Genomic DNA, 25827 nt, shown 5'->3' on the forward strand with positions numbered 1-25827 from the left:
TTAGATATTATAGCAACAGATTTTTCATAAATAATTGTTCTCACTATTCTTATCTGAACTAAATTGATTATCACATAGTAACTATTATTTATGTCTCAAGATATAAAATTTGACTCTGAATTCTTTAGTTAATACACTAAAGTTATTTAAAAAACGAAATTTATGTATAACAATTAAAAATATAAATCTGTAACATTAATAACAATTAAAAAGCATAAAATTGTCAATCATCGATTTTTAAATCGGCATATCTGCAGCTATCTTTAAATATATTTTTAAATACATCATGCATTTTTATGGGTTTTAATATAAACATTTTTTATAAATAACAGTGTAAAGATTATACTAAAAAATATATTAAATAAATAAATGAAGTTATTAAAACTATATCTCTTAATCATACTTTGAAATTAAGATAAAGGCAATTAAAGATATGTGACTTTAGTAAAAAGAAAAAATAATGATACAATATCCTAATTGTACAAAAAAGTTTATTCAGTAATGATTAATTTATATGAATTCTATTCGTTGTCTTCCTTTTAAATTCTCAAGCGAAGTGATAGAAGTATTTAACCCGCTTTGGTGAAAATATCTTAATAAATTCCATTTTATTTCTGTTTAAAAATGTACATCAAATTAACGCACATCAAAATTATTCTGGAAATATCCAGATGAAGTGTAATGCGTCCTATATATATATTTTTATTTTAAATTTAAAAAATTCAATTTACGTTACAAATTTCTATATATTATAACATAATATAATTATATATATATTTAATAATATAATAAAGCAATAAGAATATAATAAGAACCTATATGTTAGAATAAGAAACTCGAAAAATAGATCATTTGGAATTATAGTATATTACAATTATTTCTATTATTATAAGTGCTTCAAAATATATAGTATATGTCATCTTATCCGTACCAATCTCTCTCTCTCTCTCTCTCTCTCTCTCTCTCTCTCTCTCTATCGTAGAAATTTTAATAAAGAATAATACATATATTAATAACTATTATTGTGACAATTGATATTCATATACGATATCCAGAGAAGCTCAGTCGACAATAATATACATATAATACATCAGCCACAATAATCATAAGCGCACAAAGGATAGTGAGAAATAGGAAATAGAATTGCATGTAGCAAATGTCGAAAGCAATTAAAAGACGGTTGATGAGTATTTACGTTATTGTCGCCGATGTCGACAATAACGTCTCTCCGTTGGTAATATGCATTATTTACTCGGTACGTCGATACGATGCGAGTTACGTCGCGACGTGAATATTGTTTTGCGGCTTTTCTTGACCAACCCCTCATGTTTTTGTTGTATGTTGATTTATGAAGTGATGTCAGCAACCAAAACCGAGGCGTCGCTCATTACAAACGCGCATACATCGACACATTAATGCGGACAGGCATAAATATATCACGGCGCAACATAGTGAATTGTACTTTTTGAATGCTCGATTTGGGACAGCACGAAAAATACAATAAATTAGTCCTCGAAAATTATCTTTCTTTCTTAATAAATAATATTATCCTTCTATTTAACATAAATTAGGTATAAGTACATCTTAAATATTTTTAATTTATTTTTTATTTATTCTATGATTATCAAGAAGGTTATTTTTTCTTATTTCCGTTTTTATAAATAATATATTATATTTTTATTTAACGATATTTATTACAACATATATTTTTATTTTAATATTATAATACACTTTGTAAAATATACTCTGTAAAATCATAGTGAAGTTACATCCTTTCGCAATTTTGTTTATATCTGCAATTTTCGTGGTAATTCGGTTCTGATATTGATGAATGCAACACGTCGGTCATGCGGGGATGATCATTATAATTCCATTAAACGACGATAAATGACGATCGTGTTAAGTGACGCTGACTCTGTTTTAATAATTGTCACGTGTATGATACATCGGATACTAAATGCTATTATCTTCATTTGTCAGACAAAATGCCAAAATGCATGACTTGTCTATGCAGACATATTTCAGAAGAATTATTTGTTAATAATGGATCATTGTACTTCTGGCGACAGAAAGTATTTCGTTTTTATTAAGTTGTTTTTTTTAGGTTTTAATATCGCTATTTTCTTTTTCTAATTTATTCTCATTTCAAAAATTATAATTTAAAAATTAAAATCATTATGATAATTAAAAATTTTAATGACTTGAACAAAACGTGGATTCAAATATTTTTTAAAAGCGCGCAAATTCTTATATCAAATTTTTTGTTTCTTTTTATATCATTTTCAAAAGGGACAAAAAACATACACTCCTTATGTTACATATTCTTAAATTCGCTTTCATATATATTTAATCTGAATTATCTATATACATGGATTTTTTATACAGCACAAATTTAATTAGCGATATATTTCAATTTCGGATGATCATAGTCCACAAAACTCTTCGTTTAATTAATATTGGGATGCGATTAATTAAACATAGCGCAGAGGCGAAGTAGAGACTTAATCACGGATAACAAGGTCGACCTGAGACGATAGAAGAAAGAAATAAGCCGGATAATACTGCCGTTCCGAAGATGGCAGTTTCTTAATTATTGAATTTACGTATAGTATATATATATATATATATATATATATATATATATATATATATCGTATGTATATATATATATATATATATATATATATATATCTCGAAATATATCCAAGATATGTAGCATATTTCGCAAAACTATTATTATTTAGAGAACTACTTTGTAGAAAGTTAAACTCGTCCTATATATATGCGTTCTATATATATTCTTTTTAAAAATAAAAAGATAAAATTATATATTTTTTCATTAGTTAATTATTTGATGTGTTCTAAATTTATGTATATTTTCAATTGTATTTTGTTGAAAACCTAAATAATTTATTGTTAAACAATTGTTTCACGTATCTTTAATCTATATAAAAGTTAATAAAATTTAGTAGTATTAATAAAATTTAGTAGCAACAATTATTTTAGTTGCTCAGCTTTATCAAACAATTTAAATAACGTATAAATCATATCATCACTTGAGCTTTAAATTATTTAACAAGTTTTATAATTGAAATTAAAAAAAATATATTAAATGATGTATTAAGTAATGAAAACATATTTATTTTTGACTATTTCAATTTATCTCTTGTTCAAAGTTTATTATCTATTTATAATTTATTTTATTTATGAACTGTTTATTTTTTTTTAATGAAAGATATTTATATAAAAAAAAATTTGAACGAAAATTAGAAAGAAAAATGCCATTTTTAGTCAAAGCGGATCTTAGTGTTTAGTAATATTTATATGTGAATTTATAAATATTATTATGCATAAGTTATAATAATTTACACGTAATATTACTTTATTATATAGGTAAGCATAATTCTAAGTTTGATCAACTATGTAAATTAATGATATTGTGATCTTTTATTTATAACAAAAGGAAAAAGAAGAAGGATAGAAAGGAATCGAATCATTCTTGATATCACAAAAATATGTAGCCCTCGTATCCTAAAACGAAGGCCGTTTCCGTTTTGGAATAGCGCGTGTCGTTCACGGTTTTACGACACTGTAAGGAATCAGGTTAACGTCTGACATAATGCTCTCAGTGTTCCGACAGGATTTGTTTCACATCGAGCAAGTAACAAAATTTATACATAGTGATTTAGAAAAGACATCTTGTTAGACGACGATCAGTAGATTTCCGATAATTATTTCTTACGGGTATGATTAGTCAATAAAGAGCAGAGAGATGCCTTAGGAAGATAAAATATGATATAGAATGCGCGTAAAATCTCTCCTCCCTATAAATTTCTGGTTACATCATATTCATGTTCTTTAGGGGATCACTGATCTGTTTATTACCGCATTATCGCGTAGCTTGCATGAAAAATAGAATATATTTAAAGCATTACAAGCCGGGTGGCGGTGATTACTTAAATTCTGCCAAGTAAAACGAAAAGTTTCATAACGAGGCAGGTCTTGAAAATTTTTAACTGTAATGAAGTTACTGCAGCGAAGCCGCGGGGTCGAGTGTATCGGATAGCTTACATGCTTCCAATAACAAGGAACTTTCGTTTCTGTGAGGCGTGGTAAAGCAGAAGTAATGGGTCCCGGAGGACTTCTTAAGGTAGCTTAAGGTTTATCACAGTCAAGTGAATATTTAACAACTTCCCGGGGAAAAAGCTTTTCAAAGTGCATGGAGCGTAAGTTGCAACGAAAAGATTCCGATTTGCTGCCGTTACATTTACCTGATGCATTTTTTAATACATCAAATTATGTCATATCTATAAAATGTATTTTCCATAAATAATTTCGCATGACGTATATTCCTTGATGGATCTTTTCTATATACAATATATCATATACAAAAATATTACATATAGACATAATGGTATAACATAATAAATCACTTTTCAAATTAATGCAAATAGCAATGAAATTTGTTTTGATATTTCTTTAATTGTCTCGCGCATTAATTCAATTTTGCGACAATACATTATTGCCAGTATTAATACAATAATACAAGTTAATCGTTATGCAGCGTAATCTGATCTAACGTACATTGCTGACTACGTGCTTAAAATCGGGTATATGTAACACGAGCTCAGAAGGCAACGTGGGATTTATCCGCAATCTTAAGAGAGAGAGACATCGCGGCGGAAACACGACGTGGAGCGTCGCGCTTGAGCGAGAAATAACGGCTAGAGTCAGCCGGAATCAGTTCTTCCTCCCGAGCGGAGCCGAACCCGCTCCGATAACCGGTAATGTTTCTCCTAATTTTTTGAACGCAACCGAAGAACGGTCCGGAGATAACGCCGCGGTCGGTCGGTCGAAATGACATACGCGACACGTCCTGCGGCTTACACCAGCGGCAGCCGCTATCCCGGTATAAGAACTCGGTAAGATAGTTGGCCGCTGCTCGCTCGCTCGCTCGACCACGGGCGCCGGCTCAATGTACCAGAGGAAATCGCTGACTTATGGCTGCGCCGGGGAGTCATACCTTTTTTCATAAACCTCCAGTCAACCCCAACCTCGCGACTCTTTTACATTGTACCCAGATTTCAGCGATTAATTTTCCCCATTGTGCCGTGGCGCGTCTCTCCGGCAGCCAACCCTCCTTCCTCCGCCTTCTTCTGATCCTAGTTCCTCACCCTCCATTTCGTCCTCCCGCTACCCTCTTCATCTACCTCTTCTCTCTTTCCTCTGTAACCCTCCCGCGACCGCGGTCCCGTTCCATCCCTCACCGACACATCCCGCTGCCTCTTCACAGTTCGCTCCCAGACCACGGTCCGCATTGTCATTGGCAAACAGATCTCAATAGCGGTATTAAAAGTATCCGCTCTAATGGAACCCGGTATGTTCAGTCCAACGAAAATTCCGCGCTTAGGAAGAAGTCGATCGTCGCACAGCGCGAACACGGAATATAGAGAGAGATTTCTGCCTACGAAAAGGTAATTGAACGTCATTGTGCAAAGCAGCTATTTTCCGAGGACCAAGAGCTACGGTAAAATATTTGACGACTACTTGACCGTAGTGATTCTTAGAGGAAACTTCCGCCAGTTGCTGTAAAAGTGTTATATCATTTCGCGGAAAAGCGCAACTCACTCATTGATAGTCCTCCGTCACATTTTCAACATTTCTCGTTCATTCCTAACGAAGAAGGAATGCAACTCCTTCCTCTTGGGATTCTCTTCTCTCTATTCTAGTTTTCAACTTTTTCGAGGTATTAAAGCGATCTGGACGTAAAACTGAACGAGAACAGCTCTCTTCTTTTCACGCTCTTGCTGCCTCTCTCTCTCTCTCTCTCTCTCTCTCTCTTTCTCTCTTTCTTTTCCGCTGTTAAAAAAAAAGTGAAAACAGCTTGAAAAGTGTGCCATGTCGGTGCTGCGACACTCGGTCGTATCTCAACAGTAAACATTTACAGCGTCGCGAAGTATTATTTCGACGCGCTCTACCAGACTGGCTATACCATGCGATTGTGGACTCCATGTGCACTGTTTATATTTATATATAAAATGCAGCGTTTTTGTACATGTATACACTCATGCACATAAATGAAAAAACGCATGTATATGATACATATATATATATATATATATATATATATATGTGTGCATATTTGGATGTATATCTGTATGTATGTTATATCGTATAGGACGAACGGACACGGACGATTATAGCGGCTTATCGCCACGGGGCGCAATACCGAAGTGTTCCATAACTGTATACATATATATATATATATATATAACCATTGTTTCCACCCTCTTTGCTCTGGAGAATGTCGGAGCTATTGTTTAGATTTTTTCGCAGTGATCGCGATGACCGCAATACGCGACGAGGACCCCCTCGACATGGTTTGTGATGCGTGACGAATAAAAAGAGAGGATCTAGCCATCCCGTTTCTATTATACGAGATCAAATCAAAAGTCTCCATGTGTTTTTCGACAGCAAAAACTGTCCGTAAGCGATATTTTGGATATTTCTTTTTCATTTCAGGATATCTATTAATCTAAATTAAATTTTCTGATATTTTATCTTCATAATTTTATATATAATGTTAAAATATGTATGTAAGAATATCAGAATATTTTAATTGTGCAATTGACTGAAATTTATGAATATTAAAAATGTCTAAGTCTATATATATATATATATATATATATATATATAACAAAATCAAAGATTCTGCCGTAATTATATTCAACTATAGTTATGTATGTGCTACGTTATATTCTGCTACAATCATATTCTCTATGGAATCATTTTCTATGCTTTCAGACGTGAGATGAAAATGGCTCGAGAGATGAATAAGGGCTTTGCTTAACTGTGTATTCCGAAATAAAAACAAAATTTTCATTATTATGTAAACTGTGTTTACTGACACAATCAGCTTATACATATTATTTCATAGTATTATACTTCTATGCTATGTTTTGATACTTCTATGCATTTATTTCGTATTAGCAGAAATATAATCTATATTGTTTATACATAGAAATTTCGCTGACAGTAAGTATCGGAGACAATCTGGTGCGTGGGATATAGTTTTTCGCGTGAAATTCGATACTAACTGCTGGCAAAGAAAAACCGTCATTGAAATATGCAAAAAGAAAAACTGTCAAAAAATACTATCAGTATACTCTGCCGTTCTTGTCTCTTCAATTTTTTTTTTTATATATATATATATCTAAAAGCATACTCTCCAAGAACATTTAATACATATCGCCATTATCTAAAATTAATGTAGTAATTAATCTTTCAAAAAATAATAAAATAATATATTTTTTAGAAAATTTTTAGAAAAATATTACAAATACATAATTTTGAATACGATGTTTTCACAAAGATTGTTCTAATTCTAAAATTAGTACAATAATATGCATTTATAAATAACATTTTTATGTGATATGATATAGAAATACAATAATTTATTTTTTTACATTTAAATTAACTATACGCTATTCAAATTATACGTTTTAGATATTATGATATTTAAGAAAATGAGCGCTTGCAACATTATATCGAAAAATCTTTTATTTAAATAAATCTATCTAAAATTTGACATATTTAAATAAATCTATCTAAAATTTGAACATTAAAAATACGTACATAATTTTATAGGCGACGGATAAAAAAACGAACCATAGAGGACCGTGGTGAATAAATCATTAGCGAGAATGCAAAATTACGACGCCATTAATTGTTTGACACACAATACTCCAATTAAAAGCATCGAACGTTGATGCAGGTTAACGAAATGTGAAATGCTAGCAATCTGTGAGATATATGCATAAATGAACATGGCAGGTTTCATTCCTAGCCATTCATTCTAGATTTCGTAAGAAAACACAGTGACTGTTCTAAGGTACCTATCTTTGATTTTCCACGATGATTTCCATCTCGTCCTGTATTAGCAATCTTATCCTGACATCTCAATTTATTTTCCTCTTCATGCCTTTGGCAGATCCTAATGTAATTCTGGCAGACGAGTGAATATGCGAGAAACAGTATTTTCATTAAAAAAAAAAAAAATTTTCATGACTGACTTTCGCGATTTCTTCAGCTTTATATCGAGATTACAGCGAGAACGATCAATTTTCGAATCATATCATAAGGCAATAATCGCGATGAAACGATAAATAGCGTAATTGCACTCGGGATTCCGCGTATCCTTCGTGTATGCTATTACAATCGATATCTCGTCTGCGTGTATGGATACGAGAGTAGCGCGCCATAAAACCGGAAGATCTCGTCGAGATTGAGATCGTAATATTGCCAGCATTGAGCTGTAGTCGGAAACGTGGGATTTACATACCCATCGGTGGAGCGTACTGCATGTAAACATTTGTCGTAACCCGATATTTTCGTCTACCGTTAATCCGCGAGTAAACCTCCTTAAGCAGTGCTCAAGTTCGAATGTAAATCTCGCTTAATAATTGAGCACTATACATTCGAAAGGAGACTATAATTGCTAAATCTTAAGAATATAGAGAATTGAAATAACATATTCCTTCACTGCAACGATATCAAACATATTCCGCGCATTACAAAACCATTTTGAAATTCCAATGTTTTGTATTACAGAAGGAATTTATACTTTGCGGAGGGCTTAATTCGAGTCTCTTCTTGCAATCTATGGTAATAGGTAGAATTATCGCGTCGTCTTACAATCGTGCCCCACCTACCACACTTTACCTCACAGTTCGTAACGATAACAGACTGCGGAATACGCAATTTATATCGTTGCCTACGTTCACAATCGTAGTGCATTAGAACTTAACGCGTAGCATGTCCAGTGTCGCATGCACTGGCAGTTTGTTAATTAGGCGAAGCAGCCCTTTCTTACACATCAACTCAAATCCTCGGAGTCCAGGGATGTCCCTTAACTCATCCCGACATAGCCGGAGGCTCTTATGCAAACCGCAGAGTCCGAGCTGTGCTCCGCGGGAATCAGCGACGAGCTTATTATGGCCATTTGCTTCCTCCCCCGCTCGGTTTAAGAGAGTGTACCGAAAATTGTCGTAAACCTCCAAAACGATGGTGTCGCTACTCCGAAAACGACGAGTCGCGCGTATACAACGCCATGTTTGTAATAAAACGAATCCCCGAAATTAAGCGCGAGACGACAAAGAGCCAGTTCTGGATCCCAGCAAATTCCTCAAGCTCAGTAGTAATAGGTGAGAGTGAGCGGACATGGAACACGAGAAAGGAAGAAAGAGAAAGAAAGAGATGACTAAAGAGCATATAGCTGTTAAAAGAAAGACTTCTGATTTGTATTCCAAAATGAATAATAAACGAAAAGCTAAAAAGCAGAAAAAATACATTAAACAATATATTTATATTGTCATTATTATATTGTATATACAATATATTGTATGTACAGTTATATTGTAGAATATTTATATTATATGTCATATTTATTATGTCATATTTATTAAGATAATATATTTATATTGTCTTTTTTCATGTTTCCGTAAAAGTCAAAATTGCTTAAAAAAATTTATCAGTATTTCTTTAAATACTTTACAAAAGCAGAAAATGTTTATAACTCTCTTAAACGATTTCTGATAACGAGATAAAATATATTATATATTTGACACATATCGCAACCTCAGTATAAAAATAAAACTAAGATTAGATTAGTAATTTCTATTCTCTCTCAAATTAAATAAGATTGATTTATTGCCTCGAAACAAGAATAATGTATATAAATTTAAGTTTATATATTTTACATTCAGAATAATTACCCAATATTATAATAGCACGATGACATCATAGTACTTGGCATAAAACTGGTCCAAGATCATGTTATTAGATTAAAACATTTTTTATTTAAGAATAAAATATTCTTCTGTTATTCATAAATAAATATGATTGTCCCTATATCGATTCTGTTTTATGATACATTGGATCGGGAAATAATTTTTACGGGTATACTTACAATTAGATTATATTTTTAATTGATTATTAAATGCTTTATAAATAAATAATTAAATGCTTTATAAATTTTCAATTTTATATTTTCATCTATAAAACAATAAACGCAAAGCGAAAATTGTGTATTGCGCCAATCAATAAATAAAGGAGGATGTAAAAAAGGACTAATTTTTGTCCAAAAAGGTGATAATAAAAGACATAACCTTTTTTGTAGAAACCTCCTGGATACGATAAAATTATTTAAAAATTTGTGAAATTTAGGGAATTTAACTCGAAAATTGAACAAGAACACTATAAAAGGACAAATACACTATGTATGTGTCTAATTTTCGAGATATTTCCCAAGAATTATGAATTTTTTAAATAATTTTATCATACCTAGAAAGTCAAAATCTACATTATTTCTTTTATTTACACCTTTTTAAGTAAAAGTCGACCCTTTTTAACTTCTCATTTCCAAAATTTTTAATACCGTTTGCTTGAAGAAACGTTACATTGTAAGTAAATTATGAGAGTAAAAAAAGAGGACTTTATGCACAATCGGTTGCGCATCCACCGTGTAATAAAGATAAAATTTAAAGGGAAAAGTTGTACCCGTAAGGGGTGAGAGTACGGGTAAAAGAAGTGAAGTTTTTATATCGTCCAGGTTGTGTAATATTGGCCGTTATAATTATGCGTTGCTACTTTCAAAGGAACTGTTTAATTATGATCATTAGGTATTATTTCTTCGATCCTGTCGCATCTACAAAATAAGACACGATACTTCACGAACATCGTATGTTTCAAAAAAAATTGGACGAACTTATTTGGAATAATCAATTTTTGCCGTATTCTGATGTAAGTCTAGTAATGAATAATAAATTCAGTTTTGATAACTCAAATATATAATAAGTATTATAATACTTAATTGATATATTGTTACAAGCAAAACGTCAAGATTTTTGGACTTTTGACGTTTATTTTTAAAGTTTTACAATGAAAGAGAATAGAACAATAAAACTTTTCATCGGAAAATATCTATCGTTATATGAAAGCATAATGCATATTACAAAAATTCATACGAAAGTTATGAAAACATATTGAGTGTCTCAGACCTTGCATTAAATTTAATTAAATTTTACTCAACAAAAGTTTGTTCACAGACGAATTTCTTTTCATAATTTTTGTTAATTTTCAACGTATAATAAATAATATATAAATATGTTCTAAATTAAACTTTAAATTAAAATACTATTATATTAAAAAATTTATTTAAGATAAAACGCTATTTTATCTTAAATATATGCTATTAGTACATGAAATGTTTTGTCTAATGTCAATGCCGTTTATTAGTATTTTTAATTCTAATATTTAAAGTAGACAGTACCGACATTTAAAGTTCAATTTGAATATGAAATATTAAAATGGATCGTATAAACTAGTGATGCACAAATTTTTTTACTAATTTTCAGAGGTTCATTTTTAGAAACATAACAGTCTTTCCAGTCATATAATGTATATTTCGTTTGCATAAAATAGAAAATATGATTTTATCATGCATTTTTATATTTTCAATTATGAGTCGGCGGGCTAAAAATTCACAAGTAAGCCGCAGGCATACAACCTGCAGGTTGTACATCACTCGTATGAACTATTAAACTCTTTAACCATGCTTATGCTTTAACTTTCTGAGTATTTTACAATTAAATATTACTTACCAAAGTAAAGTATTGATACGACTTTGCAGGAATGATTAAAAGAATCAGCAGAATGAAAACGATTTGAATCTCTCTTTTTCTCTTAAAAAAAAATCTAAATTTTATTGCATAGGAAGATTATGTTTTCTTCAAAAATTTTCTTTTTTTTTTTTTGTAAAATATATCACACTATTCTCAATCAAAAATCAAAGAATGGAATGATGAAGAAACATGGCACGAGAAGGGAGGCAGAGCTTTGTAACTGAAAATTTACCAAGATAATATTTCGATGATATGCCGAACGACGTCACAGCTGCCGCGCACGAGCAAAGGTTCCTCAGCGTCACACAAGATTGTTAAAGCTCAGACCAGCCGGAGGTAGTAGCGTCGGTGGTGGTGACCGAGAACCGAAGACGGCGCGGCGTCGTGAAGGAAGGTGTAGGAAGGATGGCTAGTAGTGAAACAGCTGGCACATACTGGCGACAGCCCGCCCGTCACTAACTCAACCTGGATACACACGCGCCACGTGCGCCAGATACAAACTTCATTGATGTCGGACGAAAAGAACGGATGAAAAGAGAGACTTTCCGGCGTACAGTAAAGGGTCCTCTACATAGAAGTCGTAGACGGTCGTAGAGTCTTAAGTCGTAGGAAACTGACCAATTCTAATCGAGTATTCTCTTTATATTTGATTGTAATTAGTTGATTCCCTACGACTTAAGACTCCACGATCGTGGACTCTACGACTTCTATGTAGAGGATTTAAGTCGACCCTGACTCCCGAAAAAAGGGAGGGCTCTTTAATCCACGAGCACAATTAAACGAGTCTGAATGAAAGAATAATGCCTAGCAAAGCTAACACAAATTGTTCAAGTGTACATTAAATCAATTTTATTAAAAAAATTTGTATGCGCGTTTTGATCCTTGTTTTAGATCCTCATGGGTATAAAAAATTCTCTGAATATAAAATATCCTAAACTCCTTCTAATATATTAAAACTTTCACAAAGTAGTCTCACAAAACTTTTACAAAACTTGGTTAATCTTTGTTCGCATGAATAAGCTGGTCAATCGCGACTATTACATCTCTCGACTTGTTAACGACTTGTTCATCAAATTTCTCGATTTATTGCATAACAATCATAAAAACAAATAAAAATTCTTTTTAAAAAATATACGTGATAACTGAATATTGCACATTTACATGAATTATTGAGTTGAACGAACCATACATAATTTTTACAGCAACGTATTCATCAAACTGTCCGATTTACTGTGTAATATAATTCCAATGTGAATTTTTTAAAACTAATAGTAAAATACAAAGTAAAGCCAGAATTATTAAACCTACATGAAATATATGACTGTTAACGATGCTGATGGCTCGCTCGAAACGTAATGAAAGTCGATCACAACGTATATATATATATAAATCAACGTTCAGAAGACTAAAGAGAGTGAAGCACTAAGTTTTCGTAAATACATTCACATATAATGTATCCAGGAAAACGAGTATAGTAATTAATGGGCAACTTCGTTTATGATGGTTAATCAATAAGTACGACTAAGTAAATTTTCTCCGTTTCTGTCAAAGTCTGAGCAATGATAAGATAGGATAGACTATCGCGGCACAGCTGAGCATTAACGATGTTTTTTTCTTCTCCTACCTGGATTATACATGCACATCAAAGAAAGTTTGAGACGCTTTATTATCCTTGCACCGAGGTGACGGCGTCATTAATTATTCCCGCTAATGAAGCATGTCTGACTAATAGCTGCCTAAGCAAGATTGACGTCGGTGTGTGTAAATCTCTACTACCTTTTCTCTTAATAGAATCGTAATTTCTCATTGAGTGCAGTTTTTCATGAGAAAATCAATTTGATAATCAATAATTATCGATGTCAAGTATTATCGATGAGATATTAACTGGAAAAAACTTGCCACAATATTCTTATTTATTATATCAGAATATCGTAAATAAGGGCAAAAATAACGATGCTTGTTTATTTTGTATCATCATTATTGTTTTTTATTTCGTAGGAATCTATCGAATGTCTGTGATTTTACTTTTTCTCTCTAACTACATAAAACTTTAATCTATTTCGTTATTATATACAACAAAAAAGATATAGAAACGAGCACTCGAATGAAACTCGATTTCGCGGCTAGCAACGAAACAAAGCTTTCGAAACACGTTTCCATCACGCGAATCGTCCGGGGGGTGGTAACACTTTTCCTTCGATTTCACACGTGTCTATCTCGTGATTTTTTTCCTCGCTTTTTTCCGCCACCTCCGCGAGAGGAAACGCGAACCGTTGCCAACGGTTTTCGCACCGTCGCGCGTCAGTGCAACTGCACGGCGACGCAGCCGCGCCGAATTATTGTCATTTTTCGTCATTTGCCGCGTCCGCCCGTTTACCCGTCCAAAGTGTCGTAAAATACATTGAAAAAAACGTTCCTCCGTAAATACCGGCGAGCGTCGCCACGTGGACCACGTGTCAGCTGCGCGCTCCATGAAATCACCAGCGTCCACAAAACGCGTGTCATTCGACAGTGCAAACAGCCGTAACTCCTCGTCGTGACATAAGCTAATCAGTTTGATCAAGATTTAATTTTATCAACGGAAGAAAAATTAACAATTACTGATAGCGCGAGGACGATTCTCGTTCCTTAGCGAAGAGAAACTTTTTTTTTATGCATATTCGGCAACCTTCCTCGTTTTAATACCACGTTCGACGACGAGAATAATGAGGCGCATACTATACATATTTTCGTTCATAATTTAATATCTGCATTTTTGTCACTTTATTTCCATAGACGCTATTCGCTTATTAAGATAATATCATTTCACACGCAGCAAGAGAATTATTGTTGCACGCGTACTTTACAGTATTATATTATAAGTCATCACATATATTAATTGCACGGAACATTTTATCTCAATCGCGAAAACCGCATATCGAAAATTTTAACGGAGAGATGACATTATAGAAAAAAAATCTATTTGAAAAAAATAAATTTTATAAAATATTTTAAAACGTTGTTAATTAAAAGTTTGTACATCACAACGCTAAATTTTGCAGTTTTTAGGAAGTGTATTACACTTCTTTGTGTATAAATAAAAAAAGCTTAATTATCTGTCTCGAGAATCCACATTTACCTGCGCGACAATTTAATATCCCATTGTTATATAAACTAATTAAAATCTTGTCACGTTAAGGAAGGAGCATGCGCGAAGTAGTGGTATTAATTTTCTCAGTTTGTAGCTACGCTTTTGTAGCAAAATTATATAAAAGTCAAACGCGCGAGACGTAACTTCGTAATATTATACAAGAATAAATTCAAAGGCCAGAGATTAATTCGATACTCTGGTACGCGAGAACAACCAATATCCTACAAAACTATGAGATAAAAGGAAGAATTTCTTACATGATAAGCTCATGAAGGTTCAGGGAATCAAGTTTTACACCGAAAATTCACTCTCTCAGCATATTTTTATAGGATAAAACTTGATTCATCCTTCATGTGAAACTTTATCTCAGAATAATATATTCTCCTAGTTGCAAAGAATTATTTTAACGTCTAATCGCTACACTTCTTTTGAATTGCACGAGAGTTTGTAGCTTTAATCCGATTTATCCTTCAATCTCATTCATCTGTCTTTGCCACAATGTTTTCTTTTTTCTCGCAGCTACTCACACAGAATGGCAATGGTTGTTCTTGTTCTGATGGTATTGAATTCGCATCAAGAACCGAGGCCAAATACGTTGCAGAACAAGCGAGAGACAAGTCTCTTCGTTTCCGATCTCGTCGATGCATTTTTCTTAGGGCTTTCCCATTTGCCTCTCGCGGTCGTGCTTTGCGAATTTCCGTGGGCGCGCGGACAGCGTATATCCACCCTCGCAGATCCGAATCTACAAGCACACATAGAATAGACATGTATGTACATGTGCAAAAGTTATTTCGGGGTAACATCAAAGAAACTTTACACAGCGAGGTCGGTGTCGCTTAACTCGTTGCGACGAGGCTGAATAGACGCGCTCTTGCTGCCAGTAATTGCTATAGTCCGCAGTTTTGAAGCATTGTGCTACATACGTATCGCTACGCGCGAACTCGAATGAGAACAAATGAAGTTTCGTCTCGAGGTGTGTCAAATCGACCGCATCGCGCGCGCGGTTTCTACGGTTTCCGTTCTATCCACCTTTTTTCACACCGCGGTCTACTGACGATTAATTTATCGTAGTGCATTTTTTCGCATTGAACAATGCCATGGTGAGAGGATGGATGGAAAATATTAACGAATCTATCTACAGACAATCCACTATTTTCAAGCGATTTATTCTTCCATGATCTTATTTTCTCGCGCTTGTGTGTTAAAACTTGTTCTTTGCTGATGTTTCGTAAAAACATTAAAATTTTATTTAAACAAATATTTCTTATATTCCAGCCTAATATTGAAATATTTTTTAATTGTGTCGAAAGTTTTATTCTACAAATAATTATATAAATTTTTAATTAATTGTATTAATTTAAATCTCAATTTAAAAAAATTAAATATATTGAATTTAAGTACAGTTGATAAAGTTTTAAAAACCTAGTTCACTAAACCTTGAATTGAAGTGGCAATACAGTAAAGTTCACTTGACAGTAAATGATGAAACTAATTTATGTAGATTCAAGGGGTATGTAAATGTAGCAATAAATAATATACGTCCGAACAAAATTGCTAGTAAAATATTTCTGACGCGAAGAAGAAGCATATGGAGAATTTCGTCGCGTATTTTCCGATATCGCGCGGTACGTTTTGCATAATCACATAATCCAGTGCCGCGATCGTAGCTTCGTAATTTATCCGTGGCCATTATTATCTACAGCGACCCAGTATCAGGAGGATGATAATTTAATTTACTGCCAATTCTATTTCATACCGCTGCGTCGCTCGGAATCGAAAGACAAAATATCGACGTTATAAAAAGCGACATTTACATTTGTGGATTGTTAATCGCATTTGTTTACGTTATTGCCCTCAATTTACATCGCCAGTAAAAAGATGCGTTTAGAAAAAAATTGTAAATAAATAAGAAAAAGAAATTGTATTCTACAAATTTTTACAATTTTTTGTTCTCTTTGCCTTCTTATTTATTTCAATCTGTACTGATGAAAACATATTGTGTAAATATGTAAAATTATGCGTCACCGTATTTCTTACGTATTACTGCGAGATTGTAAGTTATGCTACCTCCTATACTACTATGATGTAATACGATGTGATGTTCCTAATAATCTATCAAGAAAGGAAAAAAAGAACAAAATATAATATCTTCATTCACACGTAAATACGAAAGCGTAGATCAACAGTTATAGAAATAGATTGAAAAGTATCAATGTGATCGTTGGATCATATTTTATTCTTGCATCTCTCCCTTTAACAATATTCCAGAATTAATTCGCGATCCGACGATACACAGAACAAGCGCTGCGCATTCGGATAATTACACACACGAAACAATAGCGGCGAACGAAACATGCCGCAGTATCGAGACAAGTTAATTAGGTTGCCACCAGTATCTAACTCGTCTAATGACATGCAAACCATTCATCAGAAAGTAATTCTCACTGTAGCTTTGCAAGATTGATTGACAAGGATTTCTCTTACCGTAAGATAATTTTCGTCCATAAGTTCTCAAAGATAGTTATTCTTTAACTAGATGATAACAATATTTGTATCTTGTAATTTAATATCTTTATTATAATCCTTTTTTGCTTTTTATAATCTAAAACATTGCAGGAAAAAACAATACGTCACGGTATCCTAAATAAGTAGTAAAGTTTCAGTATATTCTGACATTGCAATGCTCTAAAATGCTTGGATAAACTTTTGGACAAAGGATTTCCGCGAATTAAACTTCAACAAAATTTTATCCCGCATTTAATTTTATGCAAACTTCAACAGAATCTCAATTCATGGCTCTCTCTCCCTCTCCTCTCTTCTGCAAAAAAATATTGGGTACAAAAAATTAAAAAATTATGAAAAAATTAAGTTAGATTCAAATTTTTATCAAAAAAGTGAATTTTAAATTGATAAAAAAAAATTTTTTTCTGCAATTATGTCTTTTATCCCCCTCATAAGTATAAAAAATTGTCTAAGTACAGGGTGTTTCGCTTATTGTTAGACGTATACCAAAAAGAAAACTTTGTAATATACAAAGTATTAGTTTTAATGACAAAAGATAGTGTCAGTGTAAAGAACAACTCTGACATTTATATCTGAATTTTTGTATCTAGAATAATACAATATTAAATTACGATAAGTTTAGAATTTACGATTATTTATTAAATGTCTAAATAAAACATTCTGTCTCCTAATAAAAATCTATAAAAATAAAAATATATGTATAATAAGTTTTGATTTATAAAATGATCAAAGTAAAAATTATTCATTTAAATATCTTCTATACAAATATGTTATGGAACGCTATTCTTGCAGCACCTTGTACGCTCTAAAAATAATCAGTGTATTATTACTGACGTCAGTGCTATACTTATAACTATAATCATCAGCAAATATTTACTGTTTTTTTCAGTAATAATACACTGACTCATTTTTAGAAGTTATAGTTTCTAGATTGAATCTGCAGAAAATTGTAATCTCTAAAAGTAAATCAGTAAATTATTACTGAAAAATAGTAAATATTCGCTGAACATAAATAACACTGATATCAATAATAATAATGATTCATTTTTAAAAAGTATAAATTGATTTAGTGACAGATCATCAAAGATTGATGAATTAAACGGATAATGACAAAAATCTAAATTAATCAACTTCTTTTCAAATAAAAGTCTTTACAGCTTTGTAACTTTGAAAATTCATTATTCAGGAATATTAATTGATATATGTTTATAAAGCACATAAATGATTTTAACCAACAGTAATAATGCATCCAGTCATATTTATATGTATATATACGCTTTATTATACACCCACATATAATAATGATTGTATACACCTAACGGTAGTGTACAATAATATAATATGCACCTTAATTCGCAGCTGTAACAAGTGAATAGGAATTACAGAATAATTATTATTTTTCTTCCTTGAATAGTCTTTTATTATTAAACTAAAATGATAATGTTTACATCTTGATTTGATTTATTTCTTGCGCATCTCATATTTCGAACTTAATATATTTTATTTCTATCTCCTTGCAGCCTATTGCTGTGTATATAATAAAGAATTCCAGAGCATCAGAAAATGTCAGGCATCGCACGTAATAACTTAAATCGTTCGCATAGATACGATAATACGCCAAAGCATATTTTATAATAATAGTATATGCATACCAATAGAGATTTGCAGAGACATCGCTTCCCATAATAGATAAAACGTATGATTATAAAACACTATTATTTATTAATTACAAAATACCGAAATAATCGACCGATTCGACCATCATCGTGCTTGAGAGAGATTATTAATACCAAAATTCGTATGGTTTATTAGAAATTTATGATTGCAACGCAATCATAATTTGCCGTTATTTCGTAATTATTACCGCAAAGTTGTAATTTTCCAAAGTCTCTGGCAAAATATTGCCAAGTAAAATTGAAAGCTATTTAATCTTTTCCAATGGCGAATGTATTTATACATTCCCCGGAGATTAAAGGGATTTAATATACAAGTAAACAAGTTAAAAATAAAAAATCACATTCTACCGAAGACAAATTTAGATGTCCATTTTTGGAATGCAGAGAATTGATTGTGTGAAATAAAATACAAACGTAATATTTTGGTAATAATCAAATTCACTGCATTAGCGCGATGAATGTAGACCAATGCTTGCAGATATTTTTTAGAATAAAATACTTTTCGCGTTTTAAAGATAATCGTTAGAGAAAATCAAGGTATCTCAGTAGCGACTTTTCCGGTTTTCGTAAGCTCCTTAATAATTATGGAGCTCTTCACGAACGCAGAGAGCTGTTTCTTTATAAAATTCCTTAAGAAGTAAGATTTGCCTTTTACTCTTGTTTCTTTCGAAGGGGATACATCCTTAAAAGCGTGACTATCTATTAATTCTCAAACAGCAAACGACATAGCTCTTAGCTGTACGTTAATGCGATTATGACTTTTTGGATAATTGGAGTTGCTCGAAAGAAGAACACGCACGAGATACACATCCGTGTCTGAAACTTATTCCGGACTGTCAAGGCGCATGGCTCTTTGAGACGAGTCGTCTTCTTGTTTCTTTGCACATCCTTGGATTTTTGGGACGAGCCAATTTAGCTTTATTTCATTTTTCATTTAATCTCCCTCCCTCTTCTTATTCTACTACCACGAACTCATTTTTCACTTAACCCGTCGCTCGATCCATACTCGATCCCACGAGCCAAGGGAAAGCGATTTTCACCAGCAAAGCGAGTTCACGCTTTTTTTTTTTAATAAATTACGTATGTTAACCTGTCAAACGCCCTTAAATAATAGTAGAGTTAATTTCGATCTTACAAAAAGAAAATGGGGGCGACGGTGTATACATCTATTGATCTACATATTTCTAATTATTAGATTTTTTTACTTTCAAATGGCAGCGCCTGCAAAGCGCTAAAAAAGCGCTTACACTTTTTTTAAACGCTTTTTTAACGCTTTGTAGGGGATGTGTGTTATTTAGATTATATTTCTCAGCATGCGTGTTTCATGATTTTTTCACGTTACATTCATGTACAGAATATTGTGTCATCACTTTTAATGCAATACTCGTACTGAGAGAAAAAAATTTGTTAATTTAACAAGTCATCACGCTGTAAAAAGTAATGTGTTTTATTCTCGTCCCTATGTTTTGAATACTTAAAGATGTTTTAATTTTAAACTTTTTCAATAGACAAAACACTACGTATTTGGATTTAAAACGTACATTGTTTTAAATCCAAACACGTAGTGATTGTGTTTTATCTATTGAAAAAATTTAAAATTAAACATCTTTAAGTGTTTCAAAAATGGAGACAAGAATAAAACATTTTAATATCTTAAAATTAAACACTTCTTTTTTCAGTGCAGTACCTTTAACGAATGATTTGTAGATGCGTTTGTAAAACAAATTATATTGCTTTAATTTGTTGTGATTGATGCAATCACAACAATTTGCTATTTCAATCAATTATTAATAATAAAAGCAATTTATGTAAAACCTATTTTTTTGTGGACTTTTATTTGCTAGCAGTACTGATTATTTTGATTTAAGTCGTAAATCGCGTATTATTTATTAAATTAAAGAATAGTAAGAAATTAATTACAATAGTAACTGATTGATCCGTTTTTCTATCAAACTATCACATTGTTATCCTTCTTTTTTGATCCTGTAACAAACTTATTTCGCTCAGTGCGACACATCTATACGTCTTGACAAATAATGCCCTTCGTGTAGCAGTAATATTCATTGTCTTCACGTGTTTCTAACAAGTACCAAGATACGCTATCTCGTTCATCAGCCATGACTCAAATAAAATCAGAGAATAGCGATTTCCCGTCGGAACCGACGTACTCTGCGAGGCTTGTTGTAAAGTAGTCATAAATTCAACGAGCATCGTAAATGTGCGTGCAATGCTCAGAAGGAAATATAACGCCGTTGCATCTTCGAACAAGGATGCCTTTGATACCTTCACTCTACCGTGACGGTAATCATGGAAACGCACCAAATCTCACTATCCAATAGAAGATACTGGAGAACAATGCTCTCAGCATCACGTCGATAAAGGTCGATTCAATTATCGTACTGGAGACCTTCGCTCGTTGCACTCCGCATCTACTTTTGTTCCTCGCGATCCAGTTTGTTTCTTAGATTGGTCATGGGCTATTGTCTTGATCAAATAAACAAAGAATATGTACAATGCTGTTGATGACGCATGCGGTGCTGCTATTGATTGAATATTTAAATTATTAAATAAAGTTAAATAAAGTTAAATCGTAAAATCAATGAGAAAATCGAGAACATATGAGAATGTATGTGGCACTTCGTGCCAATAAAATATTGAATTAACTGTTTTAAAAATAACAATTTGATATCGCAATCTTGCAGTAACATTTTTTATATTCTGCTATTCCTGTTGATTGTATGTATGTATTAATGATAGATCTAGATTCTTTGAAATCGATTCGTCAATATTTCATTACATTTCATTAAAAAGAATCATGAAATTGTTTAGAAACGGAATCTAAAAAAAGATTTACATACATATGAGTATATTTCTATATGTGTACTTTTATTTGTGTTTTGTAGATGCAAATTAAAATTCGATATTAGAACAATAAAAGCTTATTTGCTACTAAATAAATTTTATCGTGGCAGAAATAGGAGCGAAATATAAAATTCGAGTCTTAATATTAAAAATTAGGGTTACAAGTTTTAACTTCAAATATTGGCTTGATATATATCGGAAAATGTTTAGACATTATTCCAATAACTTTATGAGCAAGTAATAAATTAATATTTGTTATTTGTTCATGATAAAGTTATTGGAATAATGGTTAGACATTTTTTATCTAACATACTATACATATAAAAATCCTATAAACGTTTGATATGAATATAAATATGAATATATCTGCAAACTATAAATGAGCTATTGCATGAAGAAACTCATGCCATATGGATAATCGTTATAAAGTTAAATCGTTTCTCGCGAAGATATACTATATAGCAGCATAACACTAAAGTAATTCTTCAATTGTCATAGGGCGAAAAGCTTCCGAAACTTTTCGTCGTTGCTGACTTTTTAACTGGAAAAGTTTTCTCTTGTCTCTTAATCTTTAAACAACGAATCCCTAAGTCAGTATATAAGAATTTTGAATTAAATTATGATAAAAATGGACACGCTTTTATAAAACGCTTTCGAATAACATTACGTGTGTGTGTAACAAATAACACAAGCTATGTGAAAGATATCCTAATTTTTCGAATCTTTTAAATATCTGTTACGTATTTAAATATTTTTGATTATACTTTGCAGTTTTTAAATTTTGTTAGGATTTTTAGGCCTTTGTAGGCAAGATATTTTCATTGTTGCATTTACCATGGCATCATTACTCATTTTATCTTTTATTCACCTTTCAACAAACTGTACGAAAGCATAGCGATATCAATCGAACAAAAATTAAAAAGTTCTTCGTGAAGTTAATATCAACGTCGCGTCTTTTGCCTTCGAATATAAAAGCCGCGCTCATCGATCAACAAAACGACGTACAAACTTTTTTGGAACCTCAAAAGATCTCGATAACAGCGACATGGCACGAACGGCCAAGGGCGAAATACAAAGTCGATAATGCGTTCTGATCCAAAAGCTTCGGTTTGAAATGCTAACGATATTATAGAGCTATTCATACCATTTTTTGGTACAAAGTATAGTATTAGTAATATTTCGATCTGGATATTAATATTGACTCTAATATCTATCAATGGTTAAATGTCAATATCTAATATCTATCAATGGTTAAATGTCTATCAATGATCTCGATATGTAACTCTTGAACGACACGAATAAAATTCTCAGTAAGTTAATATGAATGTAAACTCTGACAGTTTTCACTAAAAATTAATTTTGAAACCACTAAATTTAAATCTAAATCAATACAGATTTTTACTTTTTAAATTGGTTTAAAAATTTGATTTAAAATTAATTGAACAATTTTAATTTAACAATTTTTATGTAAACAAAATTTGACATAAATTAACTTTATTATACAAAGTAGTAACATTCGCAGTTTCAAATTTTTCGTTTCAAATTAAAAAAAAGTATACAAATTTTTCTTATAATTTTTCACATCACAGTTATAAGATCTACAAGGCTGTTGTATTAATTTTTTGGAAAATCCAAAGTGCAGAAACTACCCGAATTCCTTTAAATTAACTTTGACGTAAATTAATTTTGATAAATTAACTTTCAATTTATTAAAGATTACATATATATGCGTGTCTATACACACTTTTTTAAATAAATTTAAAAAGTCACTATTACATATTGACGTCGATGTCACGCTTCATCGACTGTCTCTCAATATCGCGCATTCGAGTAAGCTTTTTAGGCTGTCTTGTAGAAACGCGAGTTGCCTTCTCCGTTCGTTCTGGCTTGCGGGCCGGTGCAAATTACCAGAGCTTTTTATCCTTTGAAGCGACGCACCCCCGCACCTTAGTGTCCTGCTACCTTTTACGATTAAATCAGGCCCGGCCTTCTCTGGCTTCTTCTCTCTTGCTTTCTCCAAACACGCTTTCCCGCGATCTCCCGCTCGTGCTCGCGTTCGCGGCGAGCTTGCGCGCCTCGTCCTGTACCCGGAGGTCTCCTCCGCAGAGGAGGACCATCAGGATCCCGATCAGTTTACCGGCGTTCCTCAGTCCGTGCGGTCGCGTTCGGTACTCGCGTTCGATCCGCTGAATCACGTGCATCCCCGACAAAGGGTGAATGAGAATAAGGGAACAGGCGATGTCATCATTAATGTTCCTCGGATGCATCGCTCCAGCAGCATCATTGAATCGTCCGCAAGATGTGTGAAACTCTTCCAGGATTACCGCTGAAGGTTTGCGAATCTTTTCATTCAAATCGATCGCGGACAAATTCGCAAGAAAATTAAATTTCACGGACTTTGGGTTTTCCAAAAATTAACAGCCTTGCGGATCTTACAACTGTGACGTGAAAATTATAACAAAAATCTGTACAATTTTTTCTTTAAGCGAATATTTTGAGACTTGTGAATTTTATTACTATGTGTGCTTATTTTAAAATTTCTATATTTTTAATTTTTAATAAGATACATTTTATTACAAAAAATTTTGTTATTTTTCATTTTATAATACAAAATGATAAATTTAACGTATAACTTTTCACTTTGTAATTTTAATTTCAGTGAACTAAATTTCGTATTTCATTCATATTCAGTGAACTAAATTTCACATTTTCTTATGTCGAATAATTCTTCGGAATTAGTGTTGCATATACGGAAATTTTAAATCCCACTTATAATGCATGCATGAAAAACACTTTTAAAGCAGCTCTTCAATTATTTCTGTTACAGATTAGTAAATTTTAATCCAGTTCTATATATATATATTTGCAGAAACATTTACTTTCACGCAAAGAAAATAAATTTGCTTTTTACTCGTCTTTGAACAGTTCATGAAAGACGTACAGAAGTTTTAAAAGGTTAGCGTCTTCACGAATTCTCATTCAGATCAGTTGCGGTGATGTTTGATCTCCTGTGAGAAAGGCACTTTTCATGCGAAGGGCGTGAAGAATTTCGCTTCACGGTGCAGCCCTTTAGGATCAGCAGGTTGCGAGTTAGCGAATTTTAATTCTAGTCAGTTACATCGAGGTTTGCCCTTGCAACAAGAAGTTACTTTTAAAGTGAACACATGTTGATACATTTGCATATTCGCGTTAAAATTCTTCGGAATTGTCATAACGAATTCAGAAATTTTATTCGAGATCGATAACACTGACGAACATTTCTGTTTAAAACTCTGTTTTATACGAATAGAATTCATATAAAATAGATTTGCAGAAGTCCTTTAAGAGATATGTCCATTTTTTATTTATAAATTAGCATTGCTTGAAGTGCTGTTTGTTCTTATTTCAAGCAGGAATCCGTTTTTTCTTTTTTTATAAATGACACATTTTGTATCTTCGAACAGTGTCGAGGGTCAAAGCTTTGCCAGAAGATTAATGTATTAAGTCTGAATATTTTAAGTTCCATCGATTATAACGACGTTTGTTTCAAAGAGAAAGGAAACAGTTATTCTAAAATTACAACTTTTGATTGAAATCCTCGATATATTCGGCAAAAAGGCATTTACCGTAGTTGGTAACAGCATTCACCTGGCCTGATATACTTAATTTACGACCAGAGACGTACATTACGTCATAATGATTAATGCAAATAAAATGCGGTTATCGATTCGTCGATATGAGATCTGCAAGCGCTTTTTATTAATCGGCGTCTCGCAACGGCGAAATGACTTCGATTCGCGCTAGTTCCCTTAATATCGCTCGCATTGCGGCAAGAAACAAATTAATTTCGTCCGCGCGAGCACGGTATCCAGCTAGCTCCCGTAACTTTTTAATGAAAGCTTCGATTTTCGGGCGCTGAGCATCATTGAAAAGTTTCCGCGGGATCGAAACGCGACAACTTTGTACGTACGTATTT

The 25827-nt window shown here is 32.4% G+C and overlaps 2 protein-coding genes across 35 annotated transcripts in view; one reads left to right on the forward strand and one right to left on the reverse strand.

Annotated features, from left to right (window-relative positions):
* The window catches only part of LOC105146636 (uncharacterized), a 512872-nt gene that overhangs the window by 136013 nt on the left and 351032 nt on the right, over window positions 1–25827 (reverse strand). For 19 of the 29 annotated variants that reach the window (XM_087412801.1, XM_087412804.1, XM_087412803.1 and 16 more), the window contains one exon: window positions 15339–15553. The exons of the other annotated variants lie outside the window; for them this stretch is intronic. In XM_087412801.1, coding sequence (XP_087268927.1) covers window positions 15339–15553 — 215 coding nt within the window. The remainder of the gene's footprint in view (window positions 1–15338; window positions 15554–25827) is intronic. 29 annotated transcript variants of the gene reach the window in all.
* Window positions 1–25827, forward strand: part of LOC105146634 (Dpr-interacting protein alpha) — a 147258-nt gene that overhangs the window by 38994 nt on the left and 82437 nt on the right. For 2 of the 6 annotated variants that reach the window (XM_011057030.2, XM_087412788.1), the window contains exon 1: window positions 23984–24204. The exons of the other annotated variants lie outside the window; for them this stretch is intronic. The gene's annotated coding sequence lies outside the window, so the exon portion shown is untranslated. Of the gene's footprint in view, window positions 1–23983; window positions 24205–25827 lie in introns of those variants that run through there. 6 annotated transcript variants of the gene reach the window in all.

This window comes from Acromyrmex echinatior, chromosome 13 (genome assembly GCF_024713525.1).
Source record: "Acromyrmex echinatior isolate Ae372 chromosome 13, ASM2471352v2, whole genome shotgun sequence".
Lineage (NCBI taxonomy): Eukaryota > Metazoa > Arthropoda > Insecta > Hymenoptera > Formicidae > Acromyrmex > Acromyrmex echinatior.